At 33.7% G+C, this 26,914-nt stretch overlaps 1 protein-coding gene across 4 annotated transcripts in view; it reads left to right on the plus strand.

The window, feature by feature from the left end:
* HGF (hepatocyte growth factor) overlaps nt 1–26,914 on the plus strand; it is a 68,434-nt gene that overhangs the window by 32,550 nt on the left and 8,970 nt on the right. For all 4 annotated transcript variants that reach the window (XM_023226672.3, XM_023226671.3, XM_023226670.3 and 1 more), the window contains 6 exons: nt 5,358–5,532; nt 9,093–9,220; nt 14,515–14,617; nt 18,031–18,164; nt 24,332–24,370; nt 25,604–25,700. In XM_023226672.3, the coding sequence (XP_023082440.1) occupies nt 5,358–5,532; nt 9,093–9,220; nt 14,515–14,617; nt 18,031–18,164; nt 24,332–24,370; nt 25,604–25,700 (676 nt within the window). The remainder of the gene's footprint in view (nt 1–5,357; nt 5,533–9,092; nt 9,221–14,514; nt 14,618–18,030; nt 18,165–24,331; nt 24,371–25,603; nt 25,701–26,914) is intronic.

Below are 26,914 nucleotides of genomic sequence, written 5' to 3' on the forward strand. Positions count from 1 at the left end.
AAGAAGCTCTTTAAATTTACAATGAGCTTCATCCTCGTCTTAGTGGCCCACAGAGCATAAGTACTGTTGATGGGAGAGTGGCTTTATTACACACTGTTCTCAATCCCGAGGGACCTTCATAAAGTAAATTCTATTTCAGTTGCTCTTCAGTAGCTGGGAAGAAGCAGTGGGTTAGGTTGAACTACTCCAAGGGATAATTGGGTATTTGTCTACCAGACTATGAATCGACTTATTCTTGGCTATAGGGAAAAGAGAAGCAATAGCTTGTCTCCACTGGGAAATCTGGGATTTCTTTTGATGGGGATGTTAGGGGCAGGGTGGGGGTGGTGGAAACTGTAGATGTAAGAATTTACTCGTCATTCATATGAAGCTTATAGAGCCCTGGGTGTCGCTGTTTGTAATATACTATGCACTCCAACTCACTAGCTACCATTCAGACTTCCAACAGGGCCCTGTGGCCTCTCTGCAAGGCTTTGGCCAGCACTTCACAGAGAAAAGTAATCAGATTTTTTTTTTAAATTGTTGATCTTGTTCTATTGGTCACTGTTGGGAGGCAAGATGGTTATCCCAAGAATTAGACAACAGTGAATACTCTTTGCCTCAAAAATAATCTATTCAAATCTTAAAATTCACTTCCAAACTTTGTAGCAATCAGATCACATCACAACCAAATTTCACCAGCAAAGTGAAATTAATGTTCCAAGAGACACTCATTGTATTTGATCATATTCAAACAGGACAGTGAAAAATTTTGATAGCAAATGTTTTACTTAAAGCATTTCCAAACAGCAAATTTTGTGTCAATCATCAAAGAAAAGCATTCCTTTACTCATAGACCACTGATAATTACACAAATACCTTTGCTTCTGCTTCCAATGGGTAGCCACTACTGATACTCCTGGCAAAATGTTTCCTTTGTAGAAACTCTCAGAAGAGTTCCAGATATTTTCAGTGTTAATTTGGTAGACATAATTGAAAATATATTTGTGTAGGTGGGGCTACTGTATTTTAAAATACCTGTTGCTTTGTCTAAACAATCAACTTCAGCTGATATTTGGGAATGTTTCTGTCTTTTCTGACATTTTAGTTTGGCCAATGGAGATTTTTCAAAACCCTCCCTTACTCAGGTCCCATGTTAAGTGTTAAGTACAAAGGAATGCCTTTCCCAACATTTAATAGCCCTTTCCAAATCAATTGTCATGAAACATTTGTTTTATTTTTACACCCGGTTTTGATATTTATACAGCAGGACTGCAGGAGGAGTTTGTTTTACTGCCATTGAGGAATAATTAATTTTGTTTGAATAGTAAGTATGTGAGCAGCAAAGATCAAACATTTATATCACAGTTAAATGGTCTATGGACAAATCATTCATCATGGTCCTCATCAGATATTTATTAAATAGCTTCATGGAGACTCATAATAACTCTCATTTATTGATGAAAACTATTTAGTTACCTTGTCATACTAATATATCTTTATTCGCCTGTATTATTTATTCTATACATTGCACCAGAATTATGTAGTTTTATTTATGGGGTGACTTCTAGAAGTTGAATGTCAAAGGGAATAAATACAATGCACTGATTTCAGAAGGTACTTTGGAGTTAAAGAAAAATACCAGCTAAATACTCTAGTTTGTGTTTAAAATAATGACAAATATTTCCAATGAATTAAAACACAAGAAAAATAAAACTATTAAGTTATTAGAGTTATACACATTTTAAAGTTATAGATATTTATTTTGTAAAAGATGAAAAATAATAATGTTATTATTTAGATTCTTTACATTTTAATAAAACCTAATGAAAAAGTTATATTTATTTGGTAAAATATTATATTTATATTAATTACAGTAATTCTTTGTATTCTATAATTTTAAAAATTCTGAAAGGTTTATTTTTCCATGTCCAAATTAAAATATATTAAACTGTTTAAATTATTTAATCCAAAGCCAGCATTTTGATTTTTATTTAAAGATTTAACATACTTTTTAAAAAATGAATGTTCAGTGACTCTTCAAGTTTATAGTAAACGCTTTAAAATATGCTAATGAAAGTTTAGAAAAAAACCTATTCAACATGATAGTCAAATGATGAGATTTATATCATTGCTATTTTTAAAAGTGAAAGATTCTTTTATTAAATCTGGTTGGAAACTTCCAGTTGAAGTAGAGAATTAGCACTAACAATACGTGTCTGAATTGACATTGAAGGTTTAGTGGATAAATCAGCAGTGAACTATTTTCCTGAATATTTTTAAGCAAGTAGCCTTTTCTTTGACTTGGGATTTTGGTAATATAGATCTTTCATTTCACAGAGATTCTTAAAATTTCAAAATTTGCTCTCAAATTAAGAATATGTTTATCCTTTATCAGTATTTACCTTTTATCATTCCTCTTAATATTACCTGATTATCATGTGATTGCTTATAGTTGCTCATTGCACCTGCCAAGTATTGATTTTTTAATGAATTGTGATAACCTATGTCTACCTTACTGTCTCCCTTTTTATAAGGTATATTTCCACTTGTTTCTGACTTTAAGGCTCTAAGTATTGCTTCAGATTATAACTATCATGGGTCATTTCTGTAAGAGTGTAACTTTAAAGTATTATTTTTGGAAAAATTACTTTGAAATTCGAATCACCCTTGACTAATAACATGCTCTAGAAATGATCATTGATATTTAAGCTTACATTGACAATGTAGACAGACAGTTTTACTCTCTCACCCCCACCCAGGCATATCCTTACAGTAGGAAGTTACCTTCACATAGTAGAGGAAACAGCCTTTTGAAGCTGCTTCCATATTTAGAAATTTCAACAAATAATGTTCAAATCCTTAATCATGTCTCAATATTACATTCCTTTTATTTATTGTCTTGACTGGTATCTGGCAAATCATACTTGTGTCCAGGGAGTGGTGTGTTAATTTTTCTTGGACTGAGCCTTGAACTAGTTTATCAGTGAGATGCAATGAATGGGTCCATGTCCAGCCAAAGATGGCACTGATTGACACCTGGACTCATCAAGACTGGATCTGTGAGTTATGTGTGCAGTATAAGAGTAGTGCTTGAGAAGAATGGCTCAGTAGTAAACAATCAAAACAAATCACACACAATTGAGTAGGAAAGTAAAGGAGTTGAGGTACCTGAGGCAGACAAGGAAGTCTGAGAGATTAGTGGAAGTGTGTTTACACTGGCTGTTCTAACTCTGAACTCCCTTCCATTGTCAGGACTTAGTTTTGACTGAGGTCACAAGTTTGCTGCCCAAGAGCTTGTACCCCAAAACTTTTCTTTTAGCATGTTAGGCTAATGAATTGATAGATGCCCAAGGACATTTATTTTTGTCTCCTTTCCCATCAGTTTTATAACTAGATATGAAATATAGCAGTACAAACTCGACCTTTTACCTGTTTTAGAGTTATCATCTATTAAAATGTTCCCCCACACATTCAGTCTCCTCATATCATTTATCAGTTAATTCACATAGTCAGAAATAGAGTAACTTAATGGCATTTATATTGATGAAATATAGTTCCTTAGGACCTATGAAATCTATCTTATTTTGTATTTCACCAAAGACCTTTGGATAGTATTGAAATTATAAAAGATTTGCATAATCAGCATCAACTTTTTCTATACAAGGCATTTCCCCAAGTTCAGTAATTTGTGTTCTTCCTAAAATCAATATATATCATCAGTATCAATATAGATGAGTTCTCTAGGCTATCAGCTCTCAATTGCCACTTTATGGGTCAATTGCTGAACATTTTTCATCTTCATTTGAATTTCTTTTTAAGTTTGGGTATTTCTGAGTCATATTTCTATTCTCTAAAGCAGATATACAAAACATTGAGACACTTTTTAAATGGGTTGCAATAAAGTTATTTAAAAGGAATTTAATGGAAATTTGCATAGTACAACTTATTTCAGTAATTAGGGTAGTCATTAAGGTAATGCTTTCCCTTTTCTCACAAAGCTTCATAGAATAACTCTAAACATAGGCTATTGTTTAGTTTGCCTAAGGTTAGCTCATAGAATGCAATGAAATAAAGCATTCAGCTAACTACATAAGTTAGCAATGGTTTGTGTGAGAGAAATGTTTAGATGAAATTTAAAAGCTATTAAAAATATTTACACTATTAACTATAGAAAACTATCATAGGCATTCCTAGTCACTGAAAGCATGTCTAATTCTGGCCTGTACTTTGTACAGTGGTACATCCAATTCCAAAATGGATACATCAATGAAATTTACTCAGATCTTAAACTGTCCTAGAGGCTGTTGACTTGAGTGTCATTCAGAGGCATCTTTAGATTGTAAAGGTAGCTGGGAAGTTTATACTTTTATCAAACCATAAACATTTCCATGTATGTTTTAAGAAATATGAATTTTAGTTGCTCTGGAATGTTTTGAGTTATATTTTGATTGACTAAACATTACACACAGAGACCAAATTGTGGTAAAAATTTAAATTTATACTTTTTTTTACTTAGTGACTGAGGATTTCATAATCTTCATGAAGTATAGTAAGCATTGAAGTTGGACTAGGAAAAAAGCAGGAGATAGATCTTCCTAGGAATAACTGATTTTTTTCTTTATTGTAAACACGTTGACTAAAAATATATTTAACTTGTCAGCTTAGAAACTAGAATTCATTTATTTATTTAATTCATTTTTTGAGACCGACTTTCACTCTTCTTGCCCAGGCTGGAGTGCAATGGCACAATCTTGGCTCACTGCAACTTCTGCTTTCCGAGTTCAAGCCATTTTCCTGGCTCAGCCTCCCAAGTAGCTGGAATTACAGGCACCTGCCACCACTCCTGGCTTTTTTTTTTTTTTTTTTTTTTTTTAGTAGAGACGGGGTTTCACCATGTTGGCCAGGCTGGTCTTAAACTCCTGACCTCAGGTGATCCACCCACCTCAGCTTCCCAAAGTGCTGGGATTACAGGCATAAGCCACCATACCCGGCCAGAATGTATGTATTACATTGGAGGAAAATTGTGGTTAATTTCATTACCACTTTGTATGTACTTATAAGCAAACTGATTTTAGAAATAATTGTATAGTCATTTCAGAAACACTATATATTCAGCATATGTAAGTTATACATGTGGGAGTAAAATGCATTTAAGTAACTGTTCAAGAAAAAACTAATTTAGGATTTGAATGAAAGGAAAATTGGAGTGAAGTTAGTAATAATGTTAAGTTAAATTTCTTATTCCACTCAATTATTATAAAAGCTTATAAGTAACAGGAAAAAAATCTGCTAATAAAAATGCCAATGAACTCTAAGAGGCAGATGGCATCTTCAAAGATTTTATGTAAGTTTTTTTGTTATTGTTTTTCCAATAGCTGACAATACTGTAAATGATACTGATGTTCCTATGGAAACAACTGAATGCATCCAAGGTCAAGGAGAAGGCTACAGGGGCACTGTCAATACCATTTGGAATGGAATTCCATGTCAGCGCTGGGATTCTCAGTATCCTCACGAGCATGACATGACTCCTGAAAATTTCAAGTGCAAGTGAGTAAAGTAGGCAAATGTTATACATTTCAGTAGGCCCTGGGGAAAATGAGGTAGAGTGGTTACTTTTCACTGATTTTGTGTTAGTGATCAAACTTTAGTGTGCCCAGTGATAATCAGGAGTTAAAAGGCAGATTATTCCTCCACTCAGAGATTTTGATTCTTTCGATCTGGGATTTGGTCTTCAAATATGCATTTCATTAAGCACTCTAGGTGGTTCCGATCCAGAGCGTAGATTCACTGTGCTTTGGGAAATACATCCCTAGGTGGATTTCTGATCACAACTTTGCTCTTGTGGGTCTGTTTAATAAATCAATTAATAGTAATGATAGCCAGGCATGTTTCAAAATACTGCCTTCTTAAATGTTCATGTTAGCTTTGGGAGGATTACACGTTTTTCCTTTTGAAAGAATGGAAAGAAAAGGCCTACCACTGAAGAGTTATTAGCCTTAAAGATCTGTGAATAAAATAATTTTTCAAAGCTTAAATGAATGTGTTCAATTGTTTCTGGATTTGCTTTGAAAAGTGAGGAAGCAAAACAATTGTGTCGATGACTCAAGCCAAAGAAACTGCCCTTGAGCATCAATTACATAGTTGTTTTGTGCATTCTCTATGGGTACTTTTCACACCACTTGGCTTTTGTAGACAGGCACAAACACAATGCCATGTGTTTTCAAATTGTCCACCTTGTTATGAGGAACATAAAGTGATTGCTTTTGAAATTAGTAACATACATCACTTGTAGTGGTTTTCCTGAAATAGCACCTATAAATAACATATATTGGCTTTATGTAATTGGCTTTTAATAAGACAGGCTAACATTTCTGAATGAGGAGCTGTGAGCACTAGTTGGCCCATCCACCAGAGGAGACGGGAGATTTCTGTTGTATGTGTGTGTGTGTGCATGCACAAGCTTTAGCTAGTTCCATAATTTGTTGGTTTAAATAGAAATATTAATCTAAGGTTGTTTTCCCATTAACTTACAATAACAAAATTGATAGTTGTCATTCTGGGTTTATTTCCCTAATTTCCATCACAGCAATTCACTCTCTATTCCTGACCCATGTGTTTCACACTTGAGAAATACATATTAAAGTAGAAAAAACAAAGCAACACAGAGAATATTAGTTATAAGGGACAAAGGAGATAGTGTCACTGCCATTCACATTTTTGTTAACTTCTAATGACTGGTAATACCCAATAAGAAATTGTGTATGTGAAGATACCTAGGGAAATTCATCTGTAAGAAAAACAGAATGGTTATAAACATTTACTTCACAGACTTCACAAGTGAAACTTAAGTATCAAAAGTTACCTGTTATATCTTGGCAGAATTTAAGTCACCATTTCTTAATTTTGTTATTTGGTTTAAATAACCAAACATAAATATTATGAAACAAAGCTTGTGCTGTGTTACAAAACTGATAAAATCTGACTCAACATTTTTCTCAGGACATTGATTTACCATTTACTCTTTGTGATCCAGTACTGAGGGGTGTACTGGTCAGGCGTCTCTTAAATATTAAGCATGGAATATTACTTGCCCCGGTACTGAGACCTTACAAATGGCAATCTTTGGAACACTGTAACTGAACAATACTGCCTCTGATGAATCTACACAAATCATAAAATCAATTCTCTTTAGTAATTGTAAACCATCCTTTCTTCAAGTGAAAGATAAGGACTTAGTAAAAATATCTCGGCAAATCTTGACTTTCATTCTTGCTTCATCTAGATTGACTGAGGTGCTTCTAATACAGATGTTAAAGTCAGTCCACACTAAGATGTTGATAGCCCTCGATCTTCACTTAATTAGCTTGTCTAAATGAGCAGTCCAGAACTTTGGGAGGATGAGACGGGAAGATGGCTTAAGGTCAGGAGTTCAAGACCAGACTGGGCAACAAAGGGTGACTCCACAAATAATAGAAAATAAAGCCAAAGTGTATGCAAAGTTTATGTAAAATTTAACACACGTATTTTATACTGACATAGATTTTTAAAAATATATATAAGTATAAATTGCTTGTCTCATCTATTCCAGTTAATAATTGTATAGGAAGACTAAAGGTTTGAATATGGGTTATGAACACTTAACTATACCGTGGCTTTAACCATTGGCAGCTGATGTTTTCATATCCTTAAATAATAGTTTGTGTCAGGACTGACTTTGATTAGATAAGACTATTACTTGTTGACTTTCTAACCCAACACAAGCTTCTTCCTTAAAACGTTCTCAGTTTCGGCCAGGCGTGGTGGCTCATGCCTGTAATCCCAGCACTTTGGGAGGCAGAGGTGGGCAGATCACGAGGTCAGGAGAGCGAGACCATCCTGACTAACACGGTGAAACCCCGTCTCTGCTTAAAAAAAAAAAAAATTAGCCAGACATGGTGGTGGGTGCCTGTAATCCCAGCTACTCGGAGGCTGAGGCAAGAGAATGGGGTGAACCCGGGAGGCGGAGCTTGCAGTGATCTAAGATCGCACCACTGCACTCCAGCCTGGGTGACAAAACGAGACTCCGTCTCAAAAAAAAAAAAAAAAAAAAAAAAAAATCTCAGTTTCGAATGGTCCATTTGGATATTAATATAATTGTATAATAGTACTTCTAATTGGAGCTAAGTGATACAAATACTGTGGTTTCCAAAAGATTGCATATTAATTATTAACAAGGAATCTATGAAATAAAAGCACATACTTATTTAAAATTAGACAGCATATTTAATACATTTTATTTATCATGAAATCCACATTTTATTTAATGTGAACCTTATTTATATTGATAGAAAACCATTAAAATTCTTTTACATACAGGGATTATTAGCATAGATTTTTTTTTCTTATTAAGAATTCTAAATTTCTAATTAAAATACTGGTAAAATGAAGAATATACATGTACTACATTGACAATTTGTTCTATAGTTCGTTTTTCTATAGTATAACTGGGCCTTAATTTTACAGAAATATGTATAAAGATTTTAGGTAGCCTCTCTAAGTCCATAAATAATTGCTTTGTAATTAAAGTAAATTGATGCAACAAATTAAATAAATCAAAGAAATGCAGAACTCAAGGAAAAAATAGCTATCATAATTTTCGTGGGACATATTTGAATAGATTGAACTTCCATTTTAAATGAGAGTAGTTAATGACTATTGATAATAACATTTCTTCCACATGTTGTTCCTACACAATATATGGGTCATGAACATGTAATAAATAACAGGCCAATGTTTTGAAATGGTACCAATTCAGAGTCTAAATCTGAGACTGAGTGAAAAGAATGCAGTGGTACCGTTTCTCTCTTTTATGAAGCGGAAATGTTTGGGTGAAACTCTAGACCTGTGGAAGGAAAAAAATATTAACATATGACAGCATTTATTTTAGTAATTTGGGCAGTGTCAGTTATGTATACTGAATATTAAATTGTTATGGCTATTTTAAGTGCAAAAACTTAGAACTCTATTTATAAACATGCATACATTCTAGAATTCTAGCAATGTAATAGCTCTGAGTTCACCAACGTAAGAACTCTGGTAATTTACATTAACATGCTTATTCTCAATAGGGACCTACGAGAAAATTACTGCCGAAATCCAGATGGGTCTGAATCACCCTGGTGTTTTACCACTGATCCAAACATCCGAGTTGGTTACTGCTCCCAAATTCCAAACTGTGATATGTCAAATGGACAAGGTAATGGCTGACATTCTGCAGGGTGGGCATTATTAAATTCAGGGGAAATGCCTAAAAGGCGGACACATTTTACAGCATAAGATCTACTTCTTGCTGCACTGGTTTTGCTGGCTAGCAAACAAAATCACCAAGTTTGAAGTTGGGTTTTTCTTATATGTTTATTCACTCAACATTTATTTATTTAGCTGAGTGTATGCTACTGACAGCCACAGTTCTAAGCCTTGGAGATATACCAGTAAACAAAACTAAGTTATCTGACCCCCTGGAGCTAATATCCAACTGATAGAAAATAAGCAAAATAAAAATGAGAATGGGAATATTACAGTAGTTTGTCATAAGTAGTAGAGAGAAAAATGTCTCAGAGTTAGAAAAGAGGGCTGCTGCTCTTTTATATTTTAATGTTCAGGGAAGATCATACTTATTATGTTAATATATAAGAAGGAGCCAAGGGCAGTTAGGGAGCAGCATGTGCCATGTACATATATGTGTAAGAGTATTATAGATAGAGAAAACTGCAAATGCAAATGGTGTGAGATGAGGGAGTTCTGGGAAAGTTAAGTAAATAAGCACATCACTATAGGTAGTACAAAATAAGTAAGATGAAGAGTAGTAAGAGATGAGATTAGAGAGGTAATGGGGCTAAAATTGTATCAGCCTTTCAGGAATTGTAAACGTTTGTACTTTTGCTCTGAAAGAGAAAGGACTCTTAGGGCTCTGAAAGGAGAAGTTACACAATCTGACTTAAGTTTTAACTGGATCACTCTGGCTGCATTCCGGAAAATAGCTAGAATTCTTGACAAGGGTTAAAACAGGAGAACCAATGAAGTGGTTGTTTCAGTAATTCAGACTGCAGATGGGAGTGACTTGACCCTGGTTGTTAGCAGTGTAGCTGCTGGATAACCGTGGGGTTTGAGGGAAATGACCATTGCATTTGGAAACATAGATGCCATTGAAGATAACTGTCTCAGGGAGCGGTAGTAAAGTCAGATTGAAATAGATTTTTAAGTCAAAAAATAATAGATGATGGTGAGGTTGCTGAGAAAAGGAAATGCTTATATCCTGCTGGTGGGAATGTAAATTAATTCAGCCACATGGAGATTTCTCAAAAATCTTAAAACACAACTACCATTCAATGCAGCAATCCCATTACTGGGTCTATACCCAAAGCAATATACATTGTTCTGCCATAAAGACACATGCATGCATATGCCTGCAAAATAATCTATGCACCCAACCCCAGTGACACACAATTTACATGTAACAAACCTACCTATGTACCCCTGAACCTAAAATAATTTTTTAAAAAGGTAGATTTTTCAAAGAAATAATTCATTAAATATTAAAAATAATGTTGAGTCCTGGGAATTATTGATGTATAATAAATTGAGAGTTATTCTTTTAAATGATCATATTCTATTTCACATAGACTTAATTGTGATGGTCATGATCACAGTTAGCCCTAAATCATCCTTGAAATCCCAAGCCAAATTTAAAGCTCCATCTCATAGACTTACTGCCCTGTGCATACTTCTTCCATCCTTTAACTTTTTCCACAATGCCATAGTTGATGAGCAACTCTGAAAAGAGAGTTGTAGAGGGAAGAGGGAATGAGTCTCTTTTCAGTCCGTTTCACTGTTCTTTTAAGGGTCAGTTGGAAATAAAGTTGAAGTCAATGATTAAGGGAAGTTTGGCACCAGCTGAGTCTTCTGTGTTCCTGTCTCATTTACCTGAACATTTGTTAATAATTTGTGAGTGATAAAGGAAAACAATTATTTGATAAACTTCTGGTGTATATTAAGATATTTTTATATATATATACATCACTTAAAAAGGATCAGGTAATAGAATATGAAAATTTTGGATTCTGGAGAGTAAATATGTTATTGCTTATCAGATAATTCATTCATAGGTGAAAATATTAGTTTTACAGAATTTAAGTAACTTTCCTAAATTCTCAAATTGGCACATTGGGATTAAATCTGACTCTTTACATTGGCCTTTTCATTCTTTCATCCTTTTTTCCTTTCATTCATTCTTTAACACCACATTATATTACTATTCTTTAACAAGATATTGCACCATTGCACCTGATACATGCAACAAACTGCTAGACTATGGGACAATTTAAAAATGAAGAAGCCATAGACCTTCTACTCAAGAAAAACACTGTTAGCTACATCAACTTTCAACTGTGGAATTTTAACTGTCAGTTATGTTGTTGTTTGACACTGCTGAGCTAATAGTATGTGTTGTTTTATATATCTATAGAAAAATGTTTATATTTATATCTATTGAAAAATACCTAGATCTAAGTAGATAGATCTATCTAATGTTCTAAGTGGATACTTAGATGTAGGAATTTTTCTAAAAACAGAAAATATAAGTGCTACATATAGTTAGATGAGTGGAAACATTTTTCAAATCTTGCAACATCTGAATTAACATATATATAAATATTCTTCCAACTGAATATTAAGAAACACTATTAAAGAAAAATGAAAACTGAAATTACAGAATTTCTTTAAAATGTTGTAAAACAAACACTACTGATTATATATACTATATATTATACACTTAAGGCAGTAAACAATATAATTTATTTAAATATTTATATCGATATCAGAATGTATTTACAGTTATTTCAGTCTTAAAATATATTCTAGTGAGAGTATATACAGTCAGATATACAATCAGAAAATTGTATCCAAAAATCATCTGGATTTTTTTTCCTTCTCTGTATTAATGGTATACACATGATATATACATAGGCATATTTCTGTCTTTATTTCCATCTTTCTGGATATTATTTTTTGAATATTTAAAACCTTGACATTGGATAATAGTCAATACTATATGAAAGGGTAAATTCAGAGAAGTGTCCTTTTCTCTTGCTTCCATGCTATTCCATTTCTACTTTCTACTCACCATTGCAAGTAGATCATTAATTTCTTGTTTATGGCTCTTGTGTATTTTCCATTCTTTACTTTTTTGGAATATATGTGTAGGTTTGTTACATAGGTAAACTTGTGTCATGGGGGTTTGTTGTACAGATAATTTCATCACCCGGGTACTAAGGCTAGTACTCATTAGTTATTTTTCCCAACATAAAATCTTAATGTTGATGTAAATTTGTAGATGACTTTTCATAGTCAAATGTACAGTTTTCATTCATATAAAAATTAAGAATCTTAAATATAAAAGTTACTTTAAAAATTTTTGGTATTATTTAAAAATATAGAGTATTTTTAAAAATAGAATAATTCTTTTTAAATTTGGAATGCAATATATAGATATATAGAGAGAGATAAAATCTTTTAAATTTTAATTATTTTTTTGAGACGGAGTCTCGCTCTGTCACCCAGGCTGGATTGCAGTGGCATGATCTTGGCTCATTGCAACCTCCGCCTCTGGAGATTAAGCAATTCTCCTGCCTCAGCCTCCTGAGTAGCTGGGACTACAGGCGTGAGCACCACACCCAGCTAATTTTTTATATTTTTGGTAGAAATGGGGTTTCACCACGTTGGCCAGAACTCCTGACCTGAAGTGATCCACCTACCTCATCCTCCCAAAGTGCTGGGATTACAAGTGTAAGCCACAGCACCTGACCAACTTATATTTTTTGAAGAACTTGATTTCTGACTGCATTTCTTTTGATTAAAAGTATGAACAAGATGGCTGGGCATGATGGCTCATGCTTGTAATCCCAGCACTTTGGGAGTCCAAGTTGGGCAGATCACTTGAGGTCAGGAGTTTGAGACCAGTCTGGCCAAACATGGTGAAACCCCATCTCTACTAAAAATACAAAAAATCAGCCAGGTGTGATGACGTATGCCTGTAATCCTAGCTACTCAGGAGGCTGAGGCAGGAGAACACAAATTGCTCAATTAAAAAAAAGAGAAACAGAAAACCTCATGGAGCATAGTAAGAGACACAGGAGTCAGTTTAAAGTAGGTTCCTTTGGCCAAATTTGGAACAATTTGAGCATCAAAATGAATAACAGGAATAGATTATATATCATATGAAATAAAAAGAAAATCCCCTGGTCCCACATTTCATTTACTACTTCTACAGCTAGTGCTAGCACTTCTACTACTAACACATAAATGCATGGGGTAAGGGAAAAGGAAAAATTTTTATTTACAGAAGAATGCTAACTAACAAATACAAAGAAATGTTAGAAATAGCAAAATAACCATTTTACCATCAGCATGACAATAAGTGTTTCATGCAAAATTCATTGATGTATGCCTAAGCTATTTTGTGAAAATTTGTTTGGCAATAGGATATTTATTCAGACTCAAAGACCCCAACTAATTTTTTGTTAAATACAAAGAGGAGTTTTTCTTTTGCACCACTTAACCAAGTGATCAAACACGTCACCTGTGATGGAACAAAGTGACATCATGTGCCACAAGATGTTATGCTCTAAAAAGGACAAAGCATCACTGATGCAATATTCCTGTTAAATATCTTTAACTTGGTTTTATTCATGAGAAAATAAATCAAACAAACTGAAGTTAAAGAGCATTTGTAAAACAGCTGACTTGGGTGACTCAGAATGTCAATGTCACAAAAGACAAAAATCAAAACATAAGGAATGTGACCAGTAGATGAATGTTTGTTACATTACTTTTCTATGGAATGAAATTTTTCAGAAGAAAATATTGGGAAATACATGTGTTATTCTAAAAATTCTTATTTCTTTGCTGTTCCAAAGGGCCACTCATTTAAATTATTTTGTTTTTAAATTATTATTTGTTATATTTGAATTTGCGTAAACCCTTATTTTGATGAAGATATTGGGCTTAAAATAAAGATATTTTAATCTGAGATATTTGAGTACTTTTGATTTGTACAGATTTCAAGTACTTTAATTTTCTTTTTTCTTTTTTTTTGAGACGGAGTCTTGCTCTGTCGCCCAGGCTGGAGTGCAGTGGTGTAATCTCAGCTCACTGCAAGCTCCGCCTCCCGGGTTCACACCATTCTCCTGCCTCAGCCTCCTGAGTAGCTGGGACTACAGGCCCCTGCCACCATGCCCAGCTAATTTTTTGTGTTTTTTTAGTAGAGATAGGGTTTCACTGTGTTAGCCAGGATGGTCACGATCTCCTGACCTCGTGATCTGCCTGCCTCGGCCTCCCAAAGTGCTGGGATTATAGGCGTGAACCACTGTGCCCGGCCCTTTCAAGTACTTTAATTTTTATGTTGGTTTCATCATTCCATATACTTGTAAAAAATGTTTTTATTTTATCTGCCTTAATAGTCGTTAGACTTATTTCTGTATATTTTATGTCTAGATTGTTATCGTGGGAATGGCAAAAATTATATGGGCAACTTATCCCAAACAAGATCTGGACTAACATGTTCTATGTGGGACAAGAATATGGAAGACTTACACCGGTATGTAAACTTCTTCCTTTCAAATATATAGAATGTAGTGATACCAACAAATTGTATACTTAGATATGTACATTGCTATTTCTTTCTATTCTTTTATATATCATGGTAAACTAATAAAAATATTAGATTGGTTTTGCTTTACAACTCATCATAACATTGTTTATGTAGCAAACTTTTAAATATACAATTCAAGTTAGTAGATATTTAGTGAGCATTTACTGTGTGTTCTGTACTGTAATTGCTATCATGGAGAACATCAACAAAAAGTGGATAATATTTTAGTTCCAACCTCTAAGGAGGATACGGTCACATTGACAAAATAATTACATAATTTAATAAGACAGTGTATAATTAAGTGGCAAATCTGGTGTTTGAAATAGTGCATTTTATGGGATTATTGTTTTCATACTTAGTAATTGATAGTAATTTATGACAAATCAATAATCACTCATATATAATTTAAATATCTAAAATACTAACCCTTAACTATTAAAAATGTGTAATGACAGGTTTCCTTATGAACTTTGATACATAAAATTTTCCAATAATTACAGGAATGTATATGTAATTGAAAAAAATACAAATTTTAGAGAATTACAGATTTTTATCTGTAGCATAAAAATTTTTATCTGTAGATATACTCATAGACAGAGAAGGTAGCATCTACTCAGCCCTAGCAATAGTGCTAGTGTTTACAAAATTGTGAAAGCAGTATGACACATAATTGTGACCTAAAGCAGATTTTTCGTAAACATCCCAGAGTATATGCACTAGAATAAAAGAAAACACAAGTTACAGTCATTTGATAGAGTGCCTATAACATGGCTGCTTTACCTAAGTTATGCCATTTGACCACCATAATCCTATAGGAAAGATTCCTATGTATGGATAGGAATTTAAGGGCTCAGAGAGATGGAATGACTTTGCTTCAGTCTTTTAAGTTCCTTATTCTCTTCCAAAATGTACTCAGTAGGGGATTATATTGTTTCAATTAATTTACTTCACACAAAAAGGATAGTTCTAAAATAATGCTGTCCAATATAAAGATAATGCAACTCACAAATGTAAGCGACATATGTTCTGTTAAATTCCTAGTAGCCACTTTTAAAGAGGTAAAAATAAACAGGCAAAATTAATTTTAATATATTTTATTTAATTCAATATATCTAGTTTTTCATTTCAATATGTATTTAATACAAAATAATTAAAAATATCTTTTACATTATATTCTCATGCTGCATATTCAAAATCTGGTGTCTCTTTACACTTAACAGCACCTGTCAATTTGGACTGGATCAATTTCTCGCTAGCCATATGTGGCCAATGGCTACTATATCGACACTGTAGTTCTAGGACTTCAAAGAGCAGCAGAGTTCTGTCCTTATAGATCTCTCACTCTAGTGTGGGATGCAAGCAAACAGGAAATGCCATATGAACACTATGAAAGATAGCATATTTTATGCTATGGGAATGCAAAGAAGTACCTACTTAGACATAAGTGGTCAGGCAGGCTTCTTAAAGGAAGGGAAATTGGGATGTACCTGATGAGTAGGAATTGGGCAAGGGAAGTAGAGGAGGAAGAGGACATTAGACACAAGAAATTGCATGTGCAAAGGCCAAAGCATTAGGTTATTTGAATATAGGAAATAATTGTGGTTAGACTGAAAGAATGTAACTTGGTCAATGTCCACAGAGAAGGAATTCACAAAGTGAATTTTTTACATGTTTATTTTTACCTCTTTACAACACCATATAGAGAGTCTTGTAAGCTCAGTTAAGAAATGTAAATTTTATCCTGAAGATTAAAAGGATTTATTAAATAATTTTAAATAAGAATTGGCATGATTAAAATAAATGCTAATTTCAGCACTGCTATTTTTTAAAGCATTTTTAGAAACATGCAGTGGTGGGTGGGGCGGATTGCTTTTATGGAGTTGTGAGATATAATTGTTCTCATCTTCTTTCAAAAATGTTGCTTTCAGTGATTTTACATTAGAAGTTTGAAATTTTCATGGTAGAAGTATTTACATGACAGAAATCAGCAACAGCTACAAACGAGGACTCCTCCTCTTCATCCTCAACATACACATACCTCAAAGTACCAGTTGGTAAACTTTTACCAGCATGCCACTGAAAATATGGGATATATTTACTTAGAAACTATCAATGGGTCCCTATTAATACTTAATTCATCAAGTTTAGGTTTGACTTTTGGGACAATTTGTAGAAAATTGATCAAGAATTAAGTCGCATGGTACCATTTTGGCTTAAGGACAAACTTTGTAAATAGGAGCTAGAGCATGGCGGTTTTGAGCACTGACTCTTGAAACAGCTGTGGGTTCTAACCCCAGCTCTAGTGTTTGCAAGCCATGTGATATTACACCAATTAGTTGTCCTCTCTGGATTTCAATTTCCATAAATGTAATATGGTATAACCTTAAAGACTGTCTCATAAGATTGGTCTAAGGTTATATCTATGAAGAACCTACAACACAATCTGGCATGTAGTAAGTACTATATGTGTTTACTATTATTCTTGGTCCAGAAAAATGAACCTCATTCTGGAAATATAGTCCAAGTTTCCATGTTCAAGCTTTTTAAAGTTTTATTTAAAATGACACATTAATTATATTCAAGCATGGTAGCAATTAATAACTGGAAACAAATTCAGTAAGATGCATAGTTTTAATGACTTTTATGAGCAGTCAGAGTGACCATGTAGAATTGACTTCATTCATGTTATTGAGGTAAATGTAAATATTGATGTTACATGAATGAAAATGGCCGTATAAAATAATTTAGAGTAAATTTATAATCTTTTGTAATAAATTGTTAAGATGTAAATTAGAAATAAAGTATTGCTCAGTTATCTGTCAAAAAATAATATTTTATAACCATATGACCCGTATAATTTAGAATTTTAATTATTTAATTAACACATTATTAATTTCAGTATATCTTCTTGTACTCTGTCATAGTGGTATTGCTAGTGATGCTTCATTTGTATCTAAAATGTAAAAAAAACTTGTGTAATAGCTTGTATTTTTATGTACTTTATAGTTTTAATCTTTGCCATCTGCTTGCTTTAGGCAATGTTTCTCTTATTTCTATGCACAGAAGTATTGTTACCATGCCACTGGGATTCTCAAATAGAGGCAAAATCACAAAATCTAATATGCCAATTATGGAGCCCTCTTCCAGATTTCCAAGTTAGAGAGTCTGCTTCTAAAGTGTAGGAACAACAGCAGCAACAAAACAGACCTCAAACAAAATAGCTAAAATTCATCCCAAGTAGAAGGTTATGCTGTATCTACAGTGAAAGTGATGTGCTGAGATTATATCTTTTTGTAATATTTTGTGTCTCTTGGATGGAATGAGCATCTTGTGATGTGCAAAGCCTGTTGTTTCCACAGTCATATCTTCTGGGAACCAGATGCAAGTAAGTTGAATGAGAATTACTGCCGAAATCCGGATGATGATGCTCATGGACCCTGGTGCTACACGGGAAATCCACTCATTCCTTGGGATTATTGCCCTATTTCTCGTTGTAAGTACAGTTAGGGATTGGTGTCTTGTCAAATATTTTAAATATACTACATTTCATCTAAAAGTTGTAAATAATATAGGCGGTCTGGCATTTATTCCCAAATGAGGAAACTCTCCAGAGAGTAACACTCACAAATGCACACAACACACACGCAGACACACCACATGGTCTCTTTCTCTCTCTCCATCTCTTGTATAGATAAGAAGAGATTTAACATTTTAAAGGAGATTCTCTTCCCTCAGAAGATTTCCATTTGGATTCCAAAAGCGTTAATTGCCACAGTTATAATGTGACTGGGCTAGAAATATCTCTCCACTCCCCAACACCAATACTACCTGTTCGACTTCTGAATATAGCAGAGCTCTCAGCAAAGTTCCCAGCCCACTAAAAGAGCCATGAGCAGATCTGAACTAGTGGTACTTCTATTTCCTTCTCAGTTCTTTAACTTAAGACTAAAGAAGAGCCTGGAGTTTTCCACCTAGTTACCTGATTCCCAGATGGCTTTTTTAAAAGGATATTAGTGCATAAAGTAAAAGTTATATAAAAAACATATAATACCTGTTTGACATAGTTCATATAAAATACATGTCTGGTATAATTCATGTTAAAAAGTCCCTAGATATCAATAAGAAAAAGATGAGAGAACTCAGGAGAAAAAAAGTAGAAAATAAGTCTTCAAGAATATAGCTAATAAATAAATGAAAAGACATTAAAATGTATTAATAGGAAAAAAAAATTTAAGACATGAGAAGTCACTTCTACCTGTCAGGTTAGCAAATAAAATGTTTGTAAATATCCAGTATTAGTGAGGACCTGGGTAATCAGGCTGTCTCAATTCTGTGCTACTTAGAGTGTGAATTCAAAATCCTGCTTGGAAGTCAGTTTGATAAAATGTATCAAAAGCAGTAATAATGTTGACATAGTCAGGATTTTTGAGCCTCTGCACACTGACATTTTGGGCTAGATGCTGTTCTGTGCATTGTGGCATGTCTAGTAGTATTCCTGGACTCTATCCACTAGATGCCAGTAGCATGACACCTGCCCCAAGTCGTGACAATCAAAACTATCTCTAGACATTGCCAATGTTCCCTGGAGGGCAAAATCATTTCCACTGGTAACCAGTGATATAGAGTAATATGTATTGAGATGGAAGTATGTCTTAAATATGTTATTGAGTGAAAAAGCCTTTTTATAAATCTGTGCCAGTAGAAAGAGACCATTTTACTATAGTATGTATCTGTAACTCTATGTTTACAACAAACATCCTTTACCACAATGTTAAACCATCTTCTCTTTAGAAAGGAAATACTTTTATAATTCGATAAGAATTTTAAGAATGTTTTTCTTGTGAGACCAGCCAGTAGTAGCAAGTACCTTGAGAACAGCAGCAAAATTGTCTACTCTAAAAAGAGAGATTAAATTGAAGAAATAATCTGTTGCTTTTAAAAAATGAAATACAAACACAAGTCTATGTTTTTCTAGAATTTCTGTCAAATTAAAGTGGTAAATTTCACCTTAAATGGAAATAACAGTCGTGTTTTATGAAATTCTAGCGTTAAAGGCAAACTTTTAAAATATGATGTTAATCAAGTCTACCTATAATTAAGACTTGGAGCTGCTCCATCTATTTTTAATAGGTTGGGAAATTCTCTATAAGAATAAATAACTAAATATATTATAGGCTTGCAAATAAATGGCATTTCTAATAAGTTTATTTTCATATTATCCGCCATGATCATAGCCTTTCAAATTAATTTGTTTTCCTAATGTTCTTCACTTTTCCCATATTAAGGTTGACACAGCCCCAATGTTAATACTAAAAGAAACACACCTACCTTTTCAGAGAATGCCGTACAAAAATATTTTAAAATTATTAAAAGATTATTATTTTTCTAAGTACTAGTTTTAAAGCACTATGTTTTTGTTCAGTCTCTATGTTTAAGACTAATGGAGGCTCATAAAATAGACAATGGTGTAGGAAGAAGGAAAAAGGCAATTATCTGCCTTCTAAAACAGGTTATTTTGCTTCCTCTACAGATTTCCAGACTTTTTAAAGATCACAGCAGCTCCATCTAGCACACATGCATGGTTAACAGTGAAATGTCCTGTAGAATCTCAAGGCACTGTGATTTGGTTTATAATCACAAACCAAGGGAGCCAGGACTCTAATAATTTACAAGTTTTCAAAAAATTTTTTCAACTAATATTTTTAAACTAAAAGTAATGTACTGTTGAAAGATTTGAGGGGGTTACTAGTATTTGATTAAATGCTATTGCAGATGAATCATTTTATTTCAATGTATACCACACATTAATTTCAATCAAGATTTTTACACTGTCATTTTTCTAACTAATATTTATAGCCAGGATTTATTTACATTTTCTCCCTGGTGAAAGGGTAATAATATTTATCTTTAGAAAATCTGAGTTCTTATTATTTATATAACTGCAGAGACTGTATAAATCATTTTCACACTGTAAAATTCTCTTACAAAATATGTAAAGGTTTTTATTCTTTTTTCTAACATGCTTACAAAATACTATTTTACATATTTTTAAGTTTATCAAATATGCAAACATAAAAATGAAGAGATGCCTATATGATGAGTATACACAGACATAGTTGGTATACTATTTTAGAAAAATCTTAATTAACTACCAAGAGTGTAGTGGTTAACAACTTCAGTCCACATTTCCTAAGAATGCCAGACCCATCACTTTTAAGTATCTTGGGCAAGTTACTAAACCCACTTAGGACTCATATTTGTATTTACAATATTTTATAATAAAAGTACCTATCATATGGGGCTATTGTTAACAGTGACTGTTGCATAGTAAACAGTCAAAGCCTTAACTTCCATCTCTGTTTTTATTTATTCATTCATTATTGTTAATTGAGCTGCTGTTATATACAAAGCCATATTTAACAGACTACATTTATAAAAATACAAACATTGCTTCTTAATTTCAAGTAGTTCATAATATAGAAAGGAGACATTTATGTAAACAATTACAAAGCAATATAATCATGTAATATGTATATATTGACAATATCTAAAATGAGAATGTGAACATAGATTTCTTCATGGAGAAATACATGATGTTTGTAAACTTTTGAAATTGAGTTAAAACTTTAAGAAGAGTGGGAGAAAGTTTTCTTTATGTTTTTAGAAAAAGTCCATGTTTGGTTCTGAGGCCATACAAACACACACACACACACACACACACACACACCCACACACACACCCACCCCTACTCTTCCATAGGTAAAACTTTTATCATTGACGTGTTTTCTCTCTTCAAATTTAAGTTGAACCAATAAAAAATAAGTATTGTATCACATATATTTTTTAGACATGAGTCTGAAAATAGTGTGGTATAGATAGTGTAGTATAGATAGTGGTGAAAGTAAAGGAAGAAAAGTGAGAATAGTATTTGGTAGTGAAATGGAAAAGGCCTAGAACATAGTTTTTCAAGTTTTACTCCAGGTATGCAACAGAAGAACCTAGGATGCTTGCTAAAAATTAAGAGTCCAGCTACCAACCCAGAATCCCCAGAAATTTAATTTTAAAAGATATTTCAGTTTATGCTAAAGTGTGAGAAATATTGGATTAGAGAAAGGAAAACATATACATTACTAGTAATTATTAAAACCCCAAATTTATAGTATCTACAATTTTTTTTTTTTTTTTTTTTTTTTTTTTGAGACAGAGTCTTACACTGTCACCCAGGCTGGAATGCAGTGGCACGATCTCGGCTCACTGCAACCTCCACCTCCTAGATTTAAGCGATTCTCCTGCCTCAGCCTCCCAAGGAGCTGGGATTACAGGTGCCTGCCACACACCTGGCTGATTTTTTGTATTTTTAGTAGATTCAGGGTTTCACTATGTTGGCCAAACTGGTCTTGAACTCCTGACCTTGTGATCCATCCGCCTCGGCCTCCCAAAGTGTTGGGATCACAGGCGGGAGCCACTGCACAAGGCCATATCTACAAATTTTTAAAACTAAATATATTGTAAGATACAATAACTAAGCACTTTGTTGACCTATTAGCTTAATGTTTGCAAATAAGAGACTTAATATACAAGTAAAGATAGAACAGTCTTTCTCATCACAAAATAAGAAATAAATATCTACTTATTTAACATTTTCAAGTATTTGACTTATGTGGAAAACCAATATCCTTGATGTTTTTGTTACCATAGTCGGCCTCAATCTTAACTCATACTTATGAACTAAAACACTGTCCTCAGCTGACTGACAAACCCTCCTCTAGGATAAGCTACAGGGAAAGAGAAATGGTGAATTTTGTATGTTCACCGTTAACCTATTCATTTAAAATATCTAGATCTGGAAACTGAGCATAAATAAGTATATATTAATTCTCACAACTATCATTATAAATAACAATCACATTGGTGTCTATTACAAAGGAATCCATATGCATTATTGGTTTGTTGCTGGCTTATTTGAGCTCAGGGCATTTCCAGGGATTAACAACCATCTGGGTCTAAACACTGCCTAACTGAACTCTATGCCATCAATTCTGAATAGTCAGACATTAAGCTCCAGGAAATGTCTTGTGTCTCATTCATTACAGCATAAGTATTTCAAAATCCAAGCCTTTCTCTTATTTGTGCCAATTAAGCCCCAATAGAGATGAAAAAGTAGTAAGCTACAGGTTTTAATTAGAATTAAGTTATAGTTTTCAGTGTTCTGTTTTTTCCATATTTTTTTTACTAGCATCTGGAAAAAACAACCCTGGAAATATTCAATTAACAAAGCATAATTATATAGTGTTACTCCTCTTTTTCCACTAGTGACATTGATTTCTATCTTCTAGAATCCTTGCAGAGATTTATGAAGTTTGTGTAGTTGCAGTTATCCTTAATCATATAAAACTAAAAGTTTTCAGAAAAAAATTAAATGATTCAAATTACAGAAGCAAAATGGCCCATCAATATGAAGAGTCCAAGTAGACAATAATGAACATGAGTGCTATTCAATGGAATGTTCATTGTGTAGGATGTTGGACATCCTGGTGGATTGAGGCAGCTCCTTGATGACGGCAATGTAATCCAAATGGCCAGTGATCATTAAAACACACACCTGAGAGCCTCCACAGTCACAAAATAGGGCTCTGCTCATATCACCTAGTACTAGAGGGCATATATTTACAATATTATCCAGTAAAAGTGATGCATAATTACTCAAAAGAGTTTAGATTTCATCTCTGAATAAAATGTCAAGAATTTTAGTAAATTGGCCAGATGCGGTGGCTCATGCCTATAATCCTAGCACTTTGGGAGGCTGAGGCAGGTGGATCATTTGAGGTCAGGGGTTTGAGACCAGCCTGGCCAATATGGTGAAATCCCATCTCTACTGAAAATACAAAAAGTAGCTGGGTGTGGTGGTGTGTGCCTGTGGTCCCAGCTACTTGGGAGACTGAGTCAGGAGAATCGCTTGAAACCGAGAGGGGAAGGTTGCAGTGAGCTGAGATAGCGCCACTGGACTCCAGCCTGGGTGAGAGAATGAGACTCTGTCTCAAAACAAACAAACATTGCGGCACTATTCACAATAGCAAAGACTTGGAATCAACCCAAATGTCCATCAGTGACAGACTGGATTAAGAAAATGTGGCACATATACACCATGGAATACTATGCAGCCATAAAAAAGGATGAGTTTGCGTCCTTTGTAGGGACATGGATGCAGCTGGAAACCATCATTCTTAGCAAACTATCACAAGAAAAGAAAACCAAACACCGCATGTTCTTATTCATAGGTGGGAACTGAACAATAAGCTCACTTGGACTCGGGAAGGGGAACATCACACACTGGGGCCTATCATGGGGAGGGGGGAGGGGGGAGGGATTGCATTGGGGAGTTATACCTGATATAAATGATGAATTGATGGGTGCTGACGAGTTGATGGGTGCAACACACCAACATGGCACATGTATACATATGTAACAAACCTGCACGTTATGCACATGTACCCTAGAACTTAAAGTATAATAAAAACAAAACAAACAAAAAAAAAACAAAAAAGATTTTTAGTAAATTATTGAATTCATTGATACTTGGATTTTAATATATATTTGGTTTTATGTAACAGATATATGCATGTATGAATTATGTATTTATCTATACATTTATTTTTACAGGTGAAGGTGATACCACACCTACAATAGTCAATTTAGACCGTAAGTAATCTTTCACAATGTGAAGTATATTCTGATTCTCTCTCTGAGTGTCAGAAATGTCATTATTTCTTTCAAAGAAAATTATCTATATTAGCTTTCATTATAAAAAGTTAATCTATTTATTTTTACTTTTTAAAATATATTTTTCTATGCGTAGGTGTAAAGGAGTTTCAAAGGCAACTGCATACTGAATATGAAAATTCAATTCTCTTGCAAAAAATCTATAAGATGGTATATGTGATTTTGAAAAGAGTGTTTATATTTATTTCTAATTTGGGGCACAATGTATATAATGGACCACCTTTATATATACCATGCTTTAATAAAATTAGGATGCTGAAGTCAGGAAGAATGAAACCCGAAAGTTGGAAAGTTATTCAGTGCCTCTCTTCTACTCTATTTGTAAACTTCTCTGCAGGCCCTACAGTCCAGTGGGCATGAGATGACACAGTCTGAGATATTCAGTTAATCCTCAGTTTAAGAATCTGTTGGCGGCCACTTGTATTTAATTTTCACGTATCTCTTGAGTTGAAGGAAGTTACTCAAGTGTTTTTGATTTAAAATACCACCTGCTGTGCCCCAGGCTCAGGAAGCAAATGGAAATCTATTCTAGACCATGGGCAGAAGTAGAGAGGATAAGGCGAGGAGCACAGAGGAGGGTCAGGAAAACATTTACTGCAATGAATTTTGTATTATGTCTTTGGACATAAGGATTTGAATATAATAATTATATCATTTGGATATGATTTCAATAAATCAAATGTTGGTAAGACATATCGAATAAATCTACAATCTAACTGTACAAATTCAGAAGTAATATCCAAGTAAAGCTTGGTTTTGTTTTTTTCACTGAAGCTATTGATTTCTACTGACCTTTAGAAATAATCATTGTAAATAACTTTGGTTTATTTTATGTTGAAGGTGGTGAGGGATTAGATCTGAGGAGCTCGGTGTTAGTGGATTGCGAGCAAAGCCACGGTCACTATCACGGCAATCCTGTCTGCTTTGAGTTGATTTGTTTTTCTGAGTTACTCAACTTCTTAGATGAGGATGGCAAGTGTTAAGGGCTTAATGTAATGCTGTGGTCATATAAAACTACTCTTTCTCCAAACTGTTCTTTGGACACAATAAGAATAGTTACATTTGTCTAATTATCATTGCATTTAAGAAAACTAAGAGGCACTGATTATTTCAAATTCCTATTTTAAAATGTTATGTTTGGTCCTCTTTTAGATCCTGTAATATCTTGCGCCAAAACGAAACAGTTGCGAGTTGTAAATGGGATTCCAACACGAACAAATGTAGGATGGATGGTTAGTTTGAGATACAGGTAATTATTAATAGATGCAAATCATGCATATCCAGAATATGTGCAAGAGTCATATTCCCCAAAATATGGGCACATGTGGTCGTGAAGGTTGTAGCCTCTACAGGGCACCTGGGTGAGGCAGTAAAAGAGGAGCCTGATCACATTCTGCTTACCAAACTGTAAGCTCCGGACTGCAATCTGTGCCTCCAGAGGTAGTGCCTTTTTAAATCTTCACAAAAGTCCCATATGTGTTGGCATTGTCCCTGATTCCAAGGGACACTTTGGTTCTGATTAAGCAAAATACGGAGGACCTATTGAAGCCCTATTATTACCATAGTAGTTATTATACTTGTTATTAAATTTCCAATCTAGAATATTATGGGTTTATTTTCTAATATGTTTATGCATCATCATGTCAAAACGTTTATTTTTGTTTTTAATTTCTGAGTTTGTCCTTGTCAATCAAAAGAAAAATGGCAATTTTAAATTCTAGAGCATTTTATCATTACAAAAAGGCCAATAGTTAAATAGTCATGGTATTACAATAATCAGTGGGGATACAAAATTCTTGACATATCTATTTCTCAATGCTCTTAAGAATCAATGATATGTTCTACATAAAATCACTTTGCAAATCATATTGTTAGAGGAAATTAAGCTTAATAATTATGTCATAAGAATTAACGATTGAAAATATAAGTTAACTTAAAATCTGATCTTACAACTTTCATATACTACATATATTATTCCATATGTTAATCAGAATGCTAAAATATTTATGTTTTGGCTATCTCTATCAGAACCTCGCCATGCAACACACCCCAAGGTACATCTGAATTTGAACACATTGTCTCTTGTTTTCTAGATACTTCACGTTTCTTCCTCCAAGCCTTTATTCTGTTGTTCCCACAGCACATTGTGGCTTTCTTCCTCCATGTTTTATGCCTGAAAATTTTTTCTCCTTCTTCAAATTTCAACCTAAATATCCTCTCTTTTAGAATACCCTCCTGTTCCCTCACCCCTAGCCTCCTAGAGTAGAGAAAAAGAAAGTATGTGTATTACTATTATTAAATCACAGTGACATTAGAATAGAGACAACTTGAAAGCAAGAGTTTATATCATTTGATATATGTGACTTTAGATGTCCATAATGTTGTAGGAGATGGCCTGAAGTTCTTTTTTAGTATACCCTTTTCTCAAGGAATGGCTCATCAGATTTTACAAATATTTATGCC

Source organism: Piliocolobus tephrosceles, chromosome 8, assembly GCF_002776525.5.
Source record: "Piliocolobus tephrosceles isolate RC106 chromosome 8, ASM277652v3, whole genome shotgun sequence".
Lineage (NCBI taxonomy): Eukaryota > Metazoa > Chordata > Mammalia > Primates > Cercopithecidae > Piliocolobus > Piliocolobus tephrosceles.